At 37.3% G+C, this 16,812-nt stretch overlaps 1 protein-coding gene across 4 annotated transcripts in view; it reads left to right on the forward strand.

The window, feature by feature from the left end:
- Window positions 1-6,898, forward strand: part of SLC35D2 (solute carrier family 35 member D2) — a 23,841-nt gene extending 16,943 nt beyond the window's left edge. For all 4 annotated transcript variants that reach the window (XM_053931828.1, XM_053931831.1, XM_053931829.1 and 1 more), the window contains 4 exons: window positions 1,395-1,462; window positions 2,198-2,276; window positions 4,069-4,151; window positions 4,752-6,898. In XM_053931828.1, coding sequence (XP_053787803.1) covers window positions 1,395-1,462; window positions 2,198-2,276; window positions 4,069-4,151; window positions 4,752-4,854 — 333 coding nt within the window. In that variant the 3' untranslated portion in view covers window positions 4,855-6,898. The remainder of the gene's footprint in view (window positions 1-1,394; window positions 1,463-2,197; window positions 2,277-4,068; window positions 4,152-4,751) is intronic.
- Window positions 6,899-16,812: the final 9,914 nt, after the last annotated feature.

Consider the following 16,812-nt stretch of genomic DNA (forward strand, 5'->3'; position numbering starts at 1 on the left):
TGACATTGTCCCTGATTTCTTCTCCCTCTGCGTCTCTCTCTGCGTCTCTCTTCGTCTTCTTCTCTGTCTCCGTCTCTGTCCCTGTCTCTGTCCCCCGAGGGGCTGGTGCCATCTTTTATATCACACATTACGTATTAGGTGTTTATAGTTTTTCCCCAATGCCTATTACCTATGTTGAACAGTGACTTTCTACTCTAAACCAATCTGTGAGTGCCAACACCACCAAGAGCATGGGGAATAGGAAGAAGAAAGAAGGAGGACAGGGCACGCCCAAATCCCTCCATCTTAGAACCTCTGACCCCCATGTACAAAACTCAGACCCCTCTGTACAAGGCCTAAAACCCCCCTGTATAGCACTCAAAAATCCTACCTTTCACTTTGTGACTACTTCTATTATAATATCTAAACTTTTGTGATTTCTTGTTCTTCCTGCAAGGTTGGTAAATTGTTCCATGGGTCAGACTCAAGACCACAGGGGTTCCTGGCTGCCTGCCAGGGTCTCAGAGGCTTCTGCCCTGGGCCCGGAACATCCAAGAGTGTCTGAGGGACACCTTGGGTTCCGACAGCTCTCTGTTATACTTGGCAGCTTGTTGTTGCACACCGGCAAAATTCTAGCAGGGCAGAGCTGCTCAAGATCCTTTTCACCTATTACCTCACATGGTGGACGTTCAGCTGGCTGTTAGCATGGACTAACAGTTTTTTTTCTGTTTCTCGGGATGCATTCAGCCTCAGCTGAATTTGGTACTTATGCAGCAAGTGTAGACTAACCAGATTAAAATGAGGCATATCCAGGAGTTAATAGAGATGGAAAAGAATCTGTGATATGTTTCTTAGTGACTGTGTGGCACTGTATGTTTGTTTGCTGCACTTCACTAGGGAGGATATTTCAAAGTAATTGAGCCTTTTCATTGATCTTCATTATTGAGAGACCTTAGTAATGCTCAAAAATGCAGGCATGGGCCTTGAAAGCTGTTCATGAATGAATCTGTGGTGTGGAAGAGATTTAGAGGAAATTATTTATGTATTTGCTGTTTCTGTCCATCTCACATCAACACTATTTATTATGTGTTATTATTCACAGTGTTAGTATCTGTCAGTAAATACCAAAACACAATTTTCTGGATTGCATTTATGTAAATTGTTTACAGTATGCACTTGTATATCTGCACTGCTCTACATGTTACAAGTATGTGTCTAGGTATCAGAGATGCTGTTGTCCTGCTGTCTGTCAAGTTAGATGCATTAAACTGTTTCCAGAAGTAATATAAATGGTTCATAATTTTGGTATGAATTAAATGTATTTTGTGAATTTATGTATTTTCATATTAAGTACATTTTGTATGTGTTTCCAGTTGATTATATAGCACATAATTCTCTCTCTCTCTTTTTAATAGGCAACACATTTCCAGCACTGGACAAATTTTTTATTTGTCTTTCAATTTATTCTTTCCTGCTTGTTTGGGTAAGGACACAGGGGAATAAAGCAAGTTGTTTTCATGTCAGTGTTTCAAATTGCAAATCTCAAATGTAAGACTCACTAATATGTTAAAGTTCAGAGAAAATGGGTTTTCCCCCAGGATTATGTCTTGACTTTTAATTGTTTCTAATGGTGTGTATAACTGTTCAGTGCTATCTGGATTTTTGACCTCGCAGTACAGTGCTGAACAACATGACATTTAGCTTTGTATTTTCTGTACTGTCTCTTCTGTCTGTCTCTTCTAATCATCTAACTTCTTTGCAGTTAATAGCATGTAAGTCCGTGAGTATAGGAACTGTTTCAGTGTGTTTGTTCTTTAAAGCAGCTGGAAAAGTGTGGGAGACTTAAAAGTAATGAAACAATGCTTTGTTCCTGTTGAAACTGCAGAGTCAAAGGAAGAAGGAATTGCATCCTGTTCTCTTTCACGTCATAACCAAGAGGTCAAACTAACTTCAAATACTGACATAAAAGCAGCACAGAGAAAAGAGTTGACTCTGTTAGAGCCCAAGTAGCATATTTTAACATATAATTTGACTATTCTGTATGTGCACATCATTAACTTAAAATAGAGATGCACAGAAATGCTTTTACAAGGGTTTGAAACAGGTGGAATTATAGATTCCAGAAAAATACTGATCCAGATAATGTTGAACATCTTGAAGTAATGTTAAACTTCCTAGCTCCCTGGGAGGAATTTACAAAATTTTCTCATTTGTTTAGGTTTCTCTTGATGTATTCTACTGTCCTGTGCAGTCATTACAATTCTGCACTCACAACAACAGTAGTTGGTGCCATCAAGGTGAGTTATGGACCAGAAGACGGAAATAAAAATGCTCAAATAGACAGAAAAGAGCATTGGCTCAGCAGTGATCTTGAGTCTACTTTGAGATAGAAACTCAAAATGAAGGCTAATACTGAGACACTGCTTGTGCCAAACAAGGTCACACAACAAAGTGACCCTCTTCTCTTGCCTTCAAAGTCAAGTATGCTCCAGAAAACATTGTTGGTATTGATCTATTTTTATTTCTTCTACAAGAGAAACTGGAACAATTTTAATTAAAAGTTGTACATTTAGCCACATTTCATCAGGCAGTATCCTGTGCCTCTGTTGTTTATTAGGTTACTGTGTGTTAGTCAAGATGCCCAGATGCAAATCCAGGTGAACTGATGGGGACTAATTTTACTTTGGGCTAAACTAATTTCCTTTGCAGCTGATACATAGGGCTTTTATAGATACAGAATAATGACTAAGCTGAAGCTTTATGGTTAAGTGCCTCAGCCTTTGTGTGAGAACCTGTGTTCTAGGTGAATGGACTATTTAACTTTGGTTTGTACAAATTCTGGTCAATTTGATCAACGCCAAAACATGCATGTATTAAAAATTGAATCCAGTATCCTTACAGTCTGTTTCCTTTAACCCAATTTAATTTAAAACTGTGCATCTTGCTTTGTATTGATGAGGACAGCATGTCTAGGAACATCCCTGACTGCCCATACACATTTTTTGTAGGCCAGTTTGGAGAGAAACACAGAACTGTAAAGCTGAAAGAGCTTTAGTAAATACAAAACTTACTCAGCTGTGGTTGAAGCATTTTCAGAATTCAAACTAACTTAACAGGAATAACAGTAGTGAAAGTGCACCCTTCCATGACTAAGAAAAACAATAAAATAAAACATAAAATACATTCACCACACATTCACCATAAAATCTGCAAAAGGAGGGCAATACTTTTCTTTCTACATCCTTTTTCTTTTTTGAAAGCTGCAAGATTAATCTAGTAGTTTTCATTCTGTGGCTCTGGAAGCGTTCTTTTAAATTTTATATGTCTGCATCAGAACATTAAGTCAGGGCAAGACTATTTCTATTTTCTTAGCTGTAATAGTCTTTGACACACTTAGAACAGCTTTAAAGTTGAGAAGCAGGTTATGATGCAGCAGTCTCTATTAGAGACTTGTAGAGACAGATGTCATTATGCTGACTAGCTGCTAAAATAATTGAAAGCAACAAAGTGTTGGTAAAATGATCACACACTTCTACATCTTTCCTTTTGTCTTTAGGGGACTATTTTTCTAAAACTTGATGCCGGTGGGTGAGAGGTAGATTTTTTAACTTTAAACTGTGCCTGTCTTGAACCTGTACCAAGTGATTTCAGAGCACATTTAGTTGGAAAAGTAAGCAGATAACCCTCTTAAGGTAATAATGAAGAACTTTTACTGTAACTTTAAGGCATCCTTTTTATGCTGGAGAACCCAAAACCCACTTTTAAGAAATGAGATTTGAATTCCAAAGATAATAATAAATAAATTTCAAAAAGTGACCTTAGGTCCATTTTGCCTAATATCAAATAGCTTTTTTTCCCCCTAGAAAGTTACTGTGCATTGTATACATTTAGAAAACATACTGATTTTATTATTCTTTTCATTGCTACATTATCCATAAGGCTGACATCCATGAAATTAGTTTAAAGGCTGATTTTAGAGTGGTCAGCAACACAGTATAGCTATTTCCTTAGAAAAGTTAATTAGGTGATATAATTTGTATTCATGGAGATGAAATCTGACTTAAATGCATGACTTTTGTTTCCTTTCAGAATATATCCATTGCTTACATTGGAATGTTGATTGGTGGAGATTACATATTCTCCATGTTAAACTTTGTAGGGCTAAATGTTTGGTAAGTGAAACTTGAATAGCCTTTATTTATTAAAGCTGAAAATTTCTCAGTGAGTTCTAGTTTTATACTTCGTTTGATTGGACTCATTTGAGTGATGCAGTTTTGAAACTACTTGTCTGACAAAGCACTGCCTCAGGATGTAAAGGTCATTACAGTTAGTTATGACTTTTCCTGTCTATTTTCAGATATTAAATCTTGCTGTGGTGAGGCCTAATTGTGGAAATATGTCTGCAGTTTTACTGTGTGGAATTTTTTCTTTGTTTATAAGCAGCAGTTCTGAGCTGTGAGGCTTCCAAGTAAAAGTCAGGTGTGGTGTGGGAAGTGAGAACTGTGACTGAATGAGTTGTGCCCATTGAATATAAGTTTTAACTTGTGAGTGGTTACTTTGTGTGCTTAAATGATCACCTGTGTGTATGAATCTGGTAATTGATCTTTGTCTGCTTGGGGCTGCTTTCTCAGATGGGTTACATAGCACTTAGGCACTACTAGTTTATTATAGCTGGTGTTCTTTAGCTCTTCAGAAGGAAAGGTATGTACCTATGAAATGACATCTGTAACTTCAGACATCTTTGACACCACTGTTCATTCTCTTTTGTTTAGTATGGCAGGAGGACTGAGATACTCGTTTTTAACACTAAGAGGAAACAGCAAGCCTGCACAACCCGGGGATGAAGAGAATGCACTTCCAGTGTCAAAGAATTAGACAAAATGCCTGCCTTGAAAGAGACTGAAGATACCAGTTTGTTTAGCATTGCTAAGACCTTAAATAAGTATATGCTGAAACATATTTGGAACAACAACAACAAAAAAAAAAATCTACCTCAGTTGTCACAGATATGCACACAATTCACTGGCTCAGAAATATTCTTGCGCGCCATTTTTTTACATGCAAACTAGTTTGATTTTAGCTTTTTCTTCTTAATCTGATAGCCATTTTATAGGAAAGAATGCTATGAGCGAATCTCAAGTTGTAAATGTCTGCATTTACCTGTACTTGGGTGCTATTTCAACAAGATCTTAGAGTTTTCAGTGACTGCCTGTAGTTTCTTGAGGCAAAATTCCCAGTAAAATCATGAGGCTTGATTCACCATTGCCTTATGCTGTATGCAAACCTAGATATCAGTGACGAGATGAAAGATCCTAGTGGTTCAGATTGATTTCATGCATGCATGTGCTCTTGGGTAAGTGATATAGAACATATGGGACAAAGAGGATATTTGCCCCCAGGTTATTCACTGTGTAAGTCTAACTAAAAAATTGAGGCTATGTCTGTGTATGTACATTGTGTAGGCATCCTCTTCTGTGTTTCTCTCATCCTCAATCACGCTGTGGTGTTCTGCAGAAGTTGTCACTGTTGTTATAAATGAACCCTCATAACTTCGCAGCAGATCAAGGAGAGTAGGGAAATGACAGGGGATTTTTTAATATTTGAAGATGTTTTTGTGTGTGTGTGTGTCTGTGAGCCAGTACCAACAAATCTACTTTTGTTAAGGTACATTTTTCTTTTTATATCACATTCCCCTCCTCTCACATTTTATCTGCAGCCACCTTGCTGCAGAAAAGTGGTGCTACTATGTACAAACCTAGTAGGGGAGGGAAACTGACTGACTGTGTGGAAGACTGACTTGTGTTTAAATGAGGAGAAATGGCTAGTGTCCTATTGTGTCTTATATGTACAGTAAAAGCTTATCTGGTACTAGTTTATGCTTTCAGTTCTAAGCAAGGAATCATAATGAGCCTGGGGATGACCACAGTAGGCTCAGCTGGTACAGTGGTTAGGAGGCCCAGACCGATGGTCTGAGTGATCATTTGGGAAAATAACACCCATATCTATATTTCAATAACACCTATATCTGTATTTCCTTCTTTGAAAATATTTGATAATGCTTACCTGTTTCTTTGAGGATAAAGTGTTAACCTTTGAAAATGTGATAGATGCACTGAAGTGTTGGAAGACATCAGACAAATTAATCTTGTTGAAGTTCTCAATTCCCTGCAAGCATGAGCCAAAATTTTTGAAAACAATCAAATCAAAAGAAGATTTTGAAAGACTTTGACATAGAGCCAGGGTGGTCTAATGACTTGTTTGATCACTTCAATTAAAATACAGCTAATCTGAAAATACAGAAAATCAGAAAACATTACTCTGTGTGTAGCACATCAATGAACAGTCTGAATTAGATCTAAGAAACATGTGGGTTACTCACACCAGAAGCTTCAGGGAATGACTGCCTGCATGGATTTGAATGGCAAGAGGAGCAGTGACTGCAGATACTAGAAGTGGCATTTAAAGACAAGGTCAAAGAGAGAAGAGAAATCTGAGCTATCCATTTTCTCACAGCTGGTGAAGAATGTGACTTTCATTTTCTATCTGCTGAAGATGTGGAGGGAAAACATTTCTGCAAATATTTTTCAGTGATTTTCTGTTTAAAAAATTTCCTTTATGCATAAAAACCTTCAATATTTTTGAGTGTATTCTTTTATAAGGCTCCTCTTTCTTCAGATCATCTCTACCTCCACAATTTCAATTACTGAACCTTAACTCTGCCATGAGACAAGGTATTGGTAAGTTTTCATTTATTATGAAATTAGTATGAGTGCCATTTGATTGCAATACTGATGAACACACAAAGGCACCTGCTAAATAAGATGTAGTTCCCACAAAGGAACACTTAACATTTGGATATAATTAATTAATATTTTGCTGTACCTTTTATAAATAAAAAATATACAGATTACAATTTTAACAGGTGTTTTGTTTGGGTTACTTTTTTTTTGTGGGTGGACACATTCAATTGTCCCATGCACATGAACAACACTAATATTTGCTTTCTATATAATTAACTCCTATACTGTACTTCAAGTAGTTTCTTTAGCTCATTCTGTACCATAGTGAAGTGATTTTATTTAATTTCTTGTTCATAGAATGTTCTTGAAGTGCTTCAGTCTTAGATTTCTCACCTGAAATACAGACCTGATAATCATAGTCTTTATGACAGTGTTACTCAGAATCATTTAGAAAATAAATCTAGCAATAACAAGAAATAGGTACTATCTAGAAGTACTTGCAATTGCTTGCATACTTTCACAAAGAAACTCGGCTTCAGTCACTTTCTGTTTTCTTCTATATCTGAGATACTGTTGATTTCAGTAAATTTGCTTATTAAAATTCTGGCAATATGGGCTTGACCAAGCACAACTATCATGTGAGAATTTAGGAAATTGCACGGCTGTTTCGTCCAGAACATCAATAATTGTGTCTTTCAGTTAATAAGATAGAAACTTAAAACTGATTTTTTAGGATACAGCTGCTTAGTTTTCTATAGATTTCATATTAATGAACTTAAGGTTTTAAATATGACATTCATACCATTACAGGTGTCAGGGTGTATTTACAAGGAGACATACAAAGAAAAATAATTACTGGACCAGAAAAAAATATTATCCTGTGCATTGGTCTGTTCATGCTCTAAATTTTGTGGGGATTTTTTAGCAGTGACCTCACTGTAGTGAAGTGAAATTAAGTGAGAAAATGTGGTCACCCAAGGAACTTTCTACCCATTCACTGTGTAAATTTCTTGCAGTGATTCCTGTGGAAGTCAGAGAGGCAAAAAAAAATTTACCTCAGAAAAAAACACTTAGACTGAAGAATTCTTCACATTCCTAAGGATTTATTTATCTTCTTATTGGCCTAAATTACTTATATTGGGCCCATGATGCTCTGTAGACCTATCTGAGATGCATTACCAACCACAGGAAAAGAAAATGGAAACAGAACATGGAAGTCCAGAAGAGAAGACTGACAGCTGTGGAAGACTGTGTTTTTTATTCCATCATCAAATAGAAGGGGTTCTTTTAAATTTTGGGGGCATTAATTTAAAAGAGGTATTCAGTATTATTTTTTAAATGTAGAAAACAGTGAAACCTCTTCAAATTTAAAGTATTCCTTGAACAGTGAGTGATTTTTTTGAGTTATTTGTGATTCTTTGTAAATACTTTTGTAAATGTAATATTCAAACCTTTTTTATTTGTTTGGCCTGGCTTACTTATGAGGTGAACCCTGAGGGGAAAATTAAGTATGAAAACTAAGTGTGAGAAAATTTAGTGTGAGGAAACTGGGTTGTTGTTAAGGTAAGACAGTAATGATTATTTATCTTCTTGTTACAGATGAGTTAGCGTTACCTTCTGTGTGATTCAGACATTGCCTTTACTTGTAAAGCATCTGCACAATTGTGGGGTTTGTGTCTGAAGGTGTTAGTAATGTAACGTGATAAATCTTTTTTCTGGTTTCAGTGTGAATTTGTCCTGGAAATCCTGGAAATTGTCTGGGCCACAATTTAACTCTTCACTGTAAGAAGTAGTGTTGATCTCTGTTTGGGGTAGTCTTTTTTAAAGGTTTGGTTTACATCCATCTCCGGTCTGTATGAATGGTAAACAGTGACAATAAAATTAGTTTTTTGGGTTTGTGTAGTTTCCAGAGAAAGAGGCCCCTGAGGCCAACATCAGAAATCAATGTTTAGTTTGGATTTTCTCAATAGTTTACAAATGTGCGTGTAATGTAGTGATGTTATTCTAATGTAAATCCTGGACATTTCCTGGAAAATGAAATAATCTGATTTGATTCATCCTCTCACTTCTCTGCCAAGGCTCAGAGACTAACAGTGTGCTGTAAAGAGGTATTTTCTATGCAGAGAGTGTCTGATTCATACAAGCTCACTACCTTCTCTCACCATGGAAGTGTTCCAGCACATGATTTGATTGGTTCCTTTTTCTTTTCTCCTAAAGCTTTCGGTTTATGAACCTGAAGGTTTTGTGTACTTGTGTATTGCCGCAGGCCCCCAGCCAGGTAATAATTAGCATTGACTCTATGATTGCAGAAAGCTGGTCAATTGCTTTATTATATCATCTTATACTATGTTATACTATACTTATTAAGAATCTCAGTAACCCTTACAGCCAGTCTGATACAGCTTTGACCTAATTGGTCAATCCATCCATCTAGTGTCTAATTAAGAAATCACTCTTTGATGAACAAATCTCTATGACACATTCCACATGTGCACAACAGCAGGTGCAAGTGCAGATAAGAATTGTTTCTCATTCTTTCTGCTGATCTTCTCACAGCCTTCCTTGGGAAAATGCCTGGGAAAGTCTGTGCCTGCTCTCTGTGGCCAGAGAGCTGCTGCCACACTTGGGGAGATTAGAGAACTGGTCAGACTGGTGTGTCAGTTCACACCCTGGTGTGTTGATGTGAATTCTCTCCCTGTTGCTACTTCTGCTGTTTTCTCTCTGCTGCAAATACTTTTATTTTAGTAGCATTACCCAGATCCTCAGTTTTCTGGTATGTGAAGCTGCTAGTTTAAGTCTAGCATGTGTTCTCCAGTTTTCAAAGCAACTTTTCCCATTTGTGTTGATGTTGCTCCAGTGTGTTCTTTTCCAAATTGCTGACTTATCCTTAATGATACCATGAATGAACTAAATTTACTTTAGTCTGAAATCTTCAAAGGCTGCAAATTGGCATTGTTTTTTAAGATAGTATGCATTCTTGTAGAATGACACAGTTTAACAAGCACCTGCTTCTTCCTATTGATCATTCATGTTTTTTTAAGCTTGTTAAATGATCAGTATAAAGCAGGGTTGAACAGGTGCTGCCGTTCCTGAGTTCCTTGGCTGCTAGTGTTGCTGATGGCAGCTTGTTGTTAAGGAATTACCTGAACAGTAGACTTATGTTTGATTTTTTTCCCTGCATTAGACTTGATGGGACTAAATACATAAAATTATTAAATAAATTAAATACATAAATTAAATGTACAATTAACTGTTAAATATGTTTATTTACCACATCTCCTAGTGGATTAATAAATTAAATCCATTCCTGTAGAAGACCTTCCTGAATACCACATGCTTCTAAGGCAGTGCATAAGTCTTATTTTGATTTAAGTGAGCCAAGGACCTCCCTTCTGTGTATGAGATGAGGAACAGCATGTGGAACTTTCTGTGTAAAATTTTTCTTTCCTCTTAAGGTTGAAAGACATGTTTCTTTCAATGGACCCTTATGCTGTGTTTTTATAAACAAAGTCTTCTGGCCCCAGTAAAATTCATCAGGCTCAGATAATTTGTGTTGTCATGTGGCACATGAAATTCTGAAAATCATGAAAATTAAAATTGGCATGTGGAAGCTTGTTTCTCAACAGACTCTTCACTCTTCATCTACAGGTCCGTTAGGAAACTAAATACTCCTGCTCCTTAAACTAAATACTCCTGCTCCCTAAATACCACTGCTCCTTCACTGGGATCTCATTTCCCTATGAAATGAGAGAGTAATTGTTCTTCTGTTGGCAACACCTAACCATTCAAAACCATTTTGCTTTCTGTGTCTCTGGCAACACAGAATTCCTTAATCCACTTTTTTTTTATATTGAGTAGTTTTTAATTTGCTCTGAAACTTACCAGGTTTACCTTGGAATTGCTTTGGTGCTTTGCTGTATTATTTCTTCTGTATTTCTAAAGTGTTAAGAATTTTTCTTTTTATAGTTCCTCTTTGGTATTTATATGCATAGTGTTTAAAGTTCAGGGTACTTTACAAATGCCAGGATTTGTTTATTTTCACAGTAAGACTAAATCCAAAAGTGAACTGTGTAGTACAGTTCTGAAGGAAGTGCATTTTATAGGTGGTGGCAAGTTTGATGTGATCTTTCTTTACAGACAGAAATCTTGTGTGAGAAATTGTTGTACCAGTTTCAGTTATCAGTTAGTGTTTATCTCCTACCATTCTCCCACCAGCATATAAGTTCAAAGCTTGCAAAATAGAACTTGTGAAAATACATGTATGGTAGAAAATTCTGCCAGCTCTTCAGCAACTGACTTGTTGCTTGTGGACACCACTGAAAATGAGAGTAATGGCTACCTCCTGTACCACATGGGCTACCTCGGGGAGAGATTTGCTGTGAAAACAGAAAGTGCTGAATGAATAAGAGGTGCATAGGTCACAAGGAAAGCAATTTAGAAGACTGGTTCTATACTTGGGTGGAGACATCTTGTATTATTCAAGAAATGCAGATGATGAAGATGAAACAATTCAGAGAGAAGAAGCTAAACTAGAGCTCCAAACATAATCCGTGTCCTTTTTGCTTTCTTCTAGTGGTCACAGGAACAGGAGATGGGATTGGAAGAACATATTCCTTCAGGTAAAATAGATTACCTGTCCTTCATTTTACCTTAACAAAATGACAATTGCTATCTCTCCATCAGTGTCTTCAAATTAGTAAAATTATTCTAATGACATGACCATGTCATTACTAAAATTATTCTAATGACATGACCATTAGGACCATGTTTGTCATGACCATGACAATCATGACAAACATGGTCATAATCTTTCTCTCCTGTATAACTAGAATAGCTTTAATCAGATTCTGAAAGGAAACCATTGGTACATTTCAGAGGAAAGTTATTCAGGCATCAGTGGTCTCATCAAACCAGGGAACTAAAATGAGTGATTCAAAAGAGGGCCTATTGTCTGTCCAGAGAAGAAAGTCTCCTAAACTGTCATTTTTCTCCCAGTTTCACAGCTAATCTGCAATGGGCTGGTCCAGTATTAACACACAAAACATATTTTTCTAGCCTTTACACTTGCAAACACATATTGAAAGATTTATCTGAAATAGCCAATAAGGGAGAAACTTGTATAAATTAATATAAACTACAAGTTATGGAAAGTATAAGGAATCCTAATAGTTTAATTCAGAATCAGGAGCTCTAGGAGGCTGCAGGAAGAAGAGGATCTCTGTGCTGTCCCTGTAGCCACTGCTGTGCAGAGTCACTGCAGCAGTATCTCCCTATTAACCCATGGTAGTCAGCACTGAGGGCAGACTGGCCTTGTATTGTGTTGTATAGCCTTGCTATTACTGATTGTGACTGAGCAGTACATTTTCTCCTTGGTGTCTTCTTTCTAAACTGCCTCCCTTTCTAGAAGCTAAACAGCAGTGAATCAAGAGTGGCTGTTTTCAGGGCTGAGGTGACCGGGTGGCAAAGAACATCCTGTAACATGCAAGAGTTTTGATGTGATGCCTTCTGCTCATAGATTATAAAAGAAAAAAAAAATTGAATTGATTTGCAAGATTTTTTGTGCTAGTCTTTTCATTATGCATTGTTTAAACACCTAGATATCTTATGACTGCCATTGCTTGGAATGGCAATACAAGAACTATTTTTGAAAGAACATTGAATGTAGAACCAATACCAGGTATTAGAGTTTTATGTTTGGCATAGTTGTGAAAAGAAAAAACCACCCATGGGAGAGAAGGGAAAGTGCTGTCTCCTGTCTACTCACTGAGTTGCAGTATTAATAACTAAACGAGAAGGGTCTAATGAATACGTAGGTCAGGGGGAATGGGATGGGATTAATACAGGGAGAGCAGGCATAAATGCCTAAATATTTTTACTATGTCTCTGGGTGAAGTTCTCTGTTTATGCAGCTGAACTAATTTTCTGTGTGAGCACCTGGTGATATTTTATCCATGTGAAGGCTGCAAGAAACTAGAATGTCTAGATTGGAGCCTCTGTCATTGTTCTGCTTCGTTTGTGCTGTATGGGTTATGCAAGAGTAAATCCCATTAAATGGCCAGCTATAACATGTTAATGGCTGCATTATGCCATAAGAAAGAGTAAACACACTGCTGTCCTTTTTTTTAAACTTCGCTAGAGCTGGATAGATTTTGTGGAACATTTGTTCATTATTTTTGGCATTTGTGGGATGACTGAAATTCATCTTTCTCCGTGCTGAGATGTACCATCCTCTCCAGGTGGTCCTTTTGAATGAAGCTGTGCTCAGCTACTGCTCTGTGGGACAGATCCCAAGCCCACACCACATGAGCTCATAGTTTGGCACATCACCTTGCTGGCTGAAGTAGAAGCACACACTTGTGTGTGGCTTGTAGATAAATAAATCTGATCCTGCTGTTTTAATATTTGTGTGCCTTCAGAGGTTCTGGCTCAGCACTGCTGTCTTGCTGCTCTGATGTCAGGATACAAAATTCTCTGATGTTCTTCTGCTGTTACGTACTGATGTGAAGGCAAACCTTGTTTGATGGGCACAGTCTTCTATAGTATTAGTTCTGATGTCAAGTGATGAATTTCTTTCTGATGTCCTGAGCTCAGGCATGGGCTGATAATGAGTCAAAACTAATTTAAGGACTCCTTACTTGTAGCATATGCTACAGGATTCTAAGGAGAGCTGGTTTTGTGTTTCGGAAGGCTAGTGGAATGTGGTTTCCTGTGCTTAGTTTTATGTAGAGATCCCAATAGGTGGTTCATTGGATAAAACTCAGCAGACTGAGAGAAATTACAGTATCTACAGGTTCCATACTCTTGTTTTCAAGGTTTATGCCTAGATACAGGACTCTGCAAAGTCTCTTAAGCTCAAAAGCTGCCTGGGGCTGTATGAGGAACCTGGCAGCTGTGAAGTCTCAGAACACTACTTTGTTGATGCTGGGACACAGACCTTTCATTTCACAAGCTTGTATTGAGAGGCAAGCAGATGTGGAACTTGAGTTTATCCTCTTCTGAATGAATATCCAGGCTTCCCTGAAGGCTCTAGATGTATTTTGAGTAGATGAGTTGTTTTGAATGACTGACCTTCATGAAGATGAAGATGAAGACCCTGACATTTTTACTGACTGCTGTGATGTCAGAGTACTGGAATTTTGGATCTAGTTTGCTGTATGTACTTGAAAAGCCAGGCTTCTGTTACAATTGGTCCATGAGTTCTTGGGCTGATAGGGTTTAAACTCACCAGACTTCCAAAAAGAAACAAAAGTAACTCACCTGTGAGTCTGCTGCTAGTCTCTACTCAAGGATTAGCATTTCAGGTACTGATGTAGTCTTGTTTGTTCTGCTTTTGGGATGTAGTACCTACAGATGTGCTTTATCATCTGTTGCTGACATAGCAACTCAGACATACTGGGTTTATGGACAAGGCCATGGCATATGCTGAGATTTATGGTTTGGCCTCTACACACTTCTCATGTGATGTCAGGGCATAAGCAGGGTGTGTTTTGGCTTACATGGTCACCATTCTTGTTTCTGTTAATAGTTCATCAGTCTTATAAGTCAGGCCAGTGCTTGTGTTCAATCAGTGTTTCAGCAGACCATTTTGAGACAGACCTCATTCATTTAAGATTCATTCATTTCCTAATTTATCAGCTCCTTGAACCTTAAACATTTGTTTCTTGTCCTGAAATTCTGTATAGTATTACCAGCAGTATAATATCTGTTAAATATGATCTGAGTTTTCCTGCTCTGGTTGCAAAGTATTCTATTTTCTCCACTTGATCTTGGATTTATTACTGGAAATACTGCTATTCTCCTTGCATTGCACAGAGCATGCAGAGCTAGCAGAAAAATTGTTATATCATCCTGCTCTGCCATCTCAGTTCTGGTCTGCTGGACCAAAACCAGGGTTGACATATTTGAACCATACTTAGAATGAATGAGTTTTTGATTCGTAGGGACCCTACAGTTCTGAATCCTAGTTAAAGAAAACAAAAGGTGAAACATGGATCATATCAGTACAGTCCTAGAGAAGAGTCTCTTCTCTAGGAAGTTGAAGATGACTGTAGGCAACTACAGATTCCACAAAGCATTAATAAGGATTTAAAATTTTTACATCTAATGACTCATGTAGACTATAGTGAATTTGTTAAGGTAAATGTAGCAGTCACATGCAGTAGCAGTCATGGTTTGAATTTAAAACCTATCTTGCCTATCATGAAGCTTTATTGTTTAAAAAATCAATTCAGACTGAGCTGTAAAAACATGCTAGAAAATGCAGAGGGACTTAATACTCATTTAATTTGAACTTTTTAATCGTGCATTTTTGAGATCCCAGCATGCTGATTCTGTTTGACTTTTCTTTGTCATTAACCCTATTTCTAAATGCTTAGTTGCCATGATTCTTTATGACTGGAGTTGGCAATAATGATCTTACATTTAGGCAGAGTGCCTCTCAGAAGCATTTTAGTCCTTTGCCACTGGGAGTCAGGATTTCCTTGCAAATGCCACTTCCCATTACACACTGGCTGGGAGCCAGTGCTTATTCTTTACTATGAAGGGGAACACCATTCTTTAACGTCAAAGCCTTTGTATATTAGGAAAATTCTTTGTGCTGAAGACATCAACATTAAAAGCTACCATCATTTGAAATATTAAGCCAGATCTAATCTTTCCTGCAGGTGGACAGGGAATTCTAAGCACAATTATTTTTGTTTGCTTGAGGGTCTGTTTGTATCTCATGGTTATTACAGTGTCTTACAAGACCTGTTTCTGGAAAGGATACACATTTTCTATGTGGGTAAGGAAGCAAAAGAGACTAGTCAGGTGTATGGCTTCCTTTGCCTTGACTTCTGGTTAGTCTGGTGCACAGCAGCAAGGGAGGTTCCTCTCACCTGATAGGTAACACTTCTATAAGGTTGCCCTAAATATATGCTTTTAGGTGAAATACAATGCAACCTTAGCACTAAGGATCCTTTTATAGTTAGGTTTTAGGAGGGGGTTTTCTATCAAATGACATACGGAGAGAAATACATGATACTGAGAAGCCCAGTGAAGCAGAACTTTTTTTAATTTTGTGTTTTACATGGCTGGTAATTGGTCTTGCATCTGAAGATGCAAAAGTCTAAACAAACCCTATCCAAACACCTCCAAATGACAGAAAGGAGAAAGTGACCCTGGAAACAGAGACCATATCTCTGACTGAAAATGCCTTGAGTCAAATTCCTTGCAGACAATGGAAAATCTACCAATATGTAGGCAATTATAGCTCTCTATATGAGAGCTTCAAGTGGAGAAAGACTTTTGAAACCCCAAAGCACCCAAGTCTATGCAGGTGTCTTTGGAGCCCTGGTCAATTATGTTAGAGGATCTACACAACACAAATTTGTGAGAAAGGCTGAAAATGCAAATAATTGTGGCTGATGCCTTTAGCAGGGTGATATCCCCTTGTACTCTTGATGGAGAAAATTTTTGAGCAAAGGTCCTTATTTCTTAACATCCTCTGCATTGTCTCATGAGAACCAAACAGGACAAATTGTTTCCTCAAATAGTTTTAAGAAGAAAGTGTTGCAGCGAGTCAGCTATAGAAATGGATGGATCTTCAGTGGATGGCCTTTGGCAGTTATTTCTTCTTCTAAGCAAATCTGAAGGTTCTTTCAGATGATGTGAGCTTTATGTTTTGTGATGGCTCTCTTTCTCCTTTCTCTCACAGGCATTTTTCTGGTTTTAGTTTTATCTTTATTTATATACTCAGCTCAGCTGACAATTTTTAATAACTTCATTTCAAAAATTAGGGCCGTGATCCTTTCTCTGACTTTGCCTAAAAATCTGATGGGAATGGAGGGCCTCAGAAAATCAGGAGAAAACCATTCTATGTTTGTTCTGCACTTGTTCTGCACATGGTTACACCAAACCAACCATAAATGGATCATTATGTTAAATAGTGTTTTCAGCTATAGAATTCCAGCTATTTCCAATTCTTTGTGGATGTACATTTTTGTGACTCTATTTTGAGTATTTATATATAACTCACCTTTTTTCCTTTGATTTTTTAATATTTATTTCTTTTAAATTTGCATTTAATTAAAAATAAGGGAAAAAACAGTTAAAA

Source organism: Vidua chalybeata, chromosome Z (assembly GCF_026979565.1).
Source record: "Vidua chalybeata isolate OUT-0048 chromosome Z, bVidCha1 merged haplotype, whole genome shotgun sequence".
NCBI classification, from domain to species: Eukaryota; Metazoa; Chordata; class Aves; order Passeriformes; family Viduidae; genus Vidua; species Vidua chalybeata.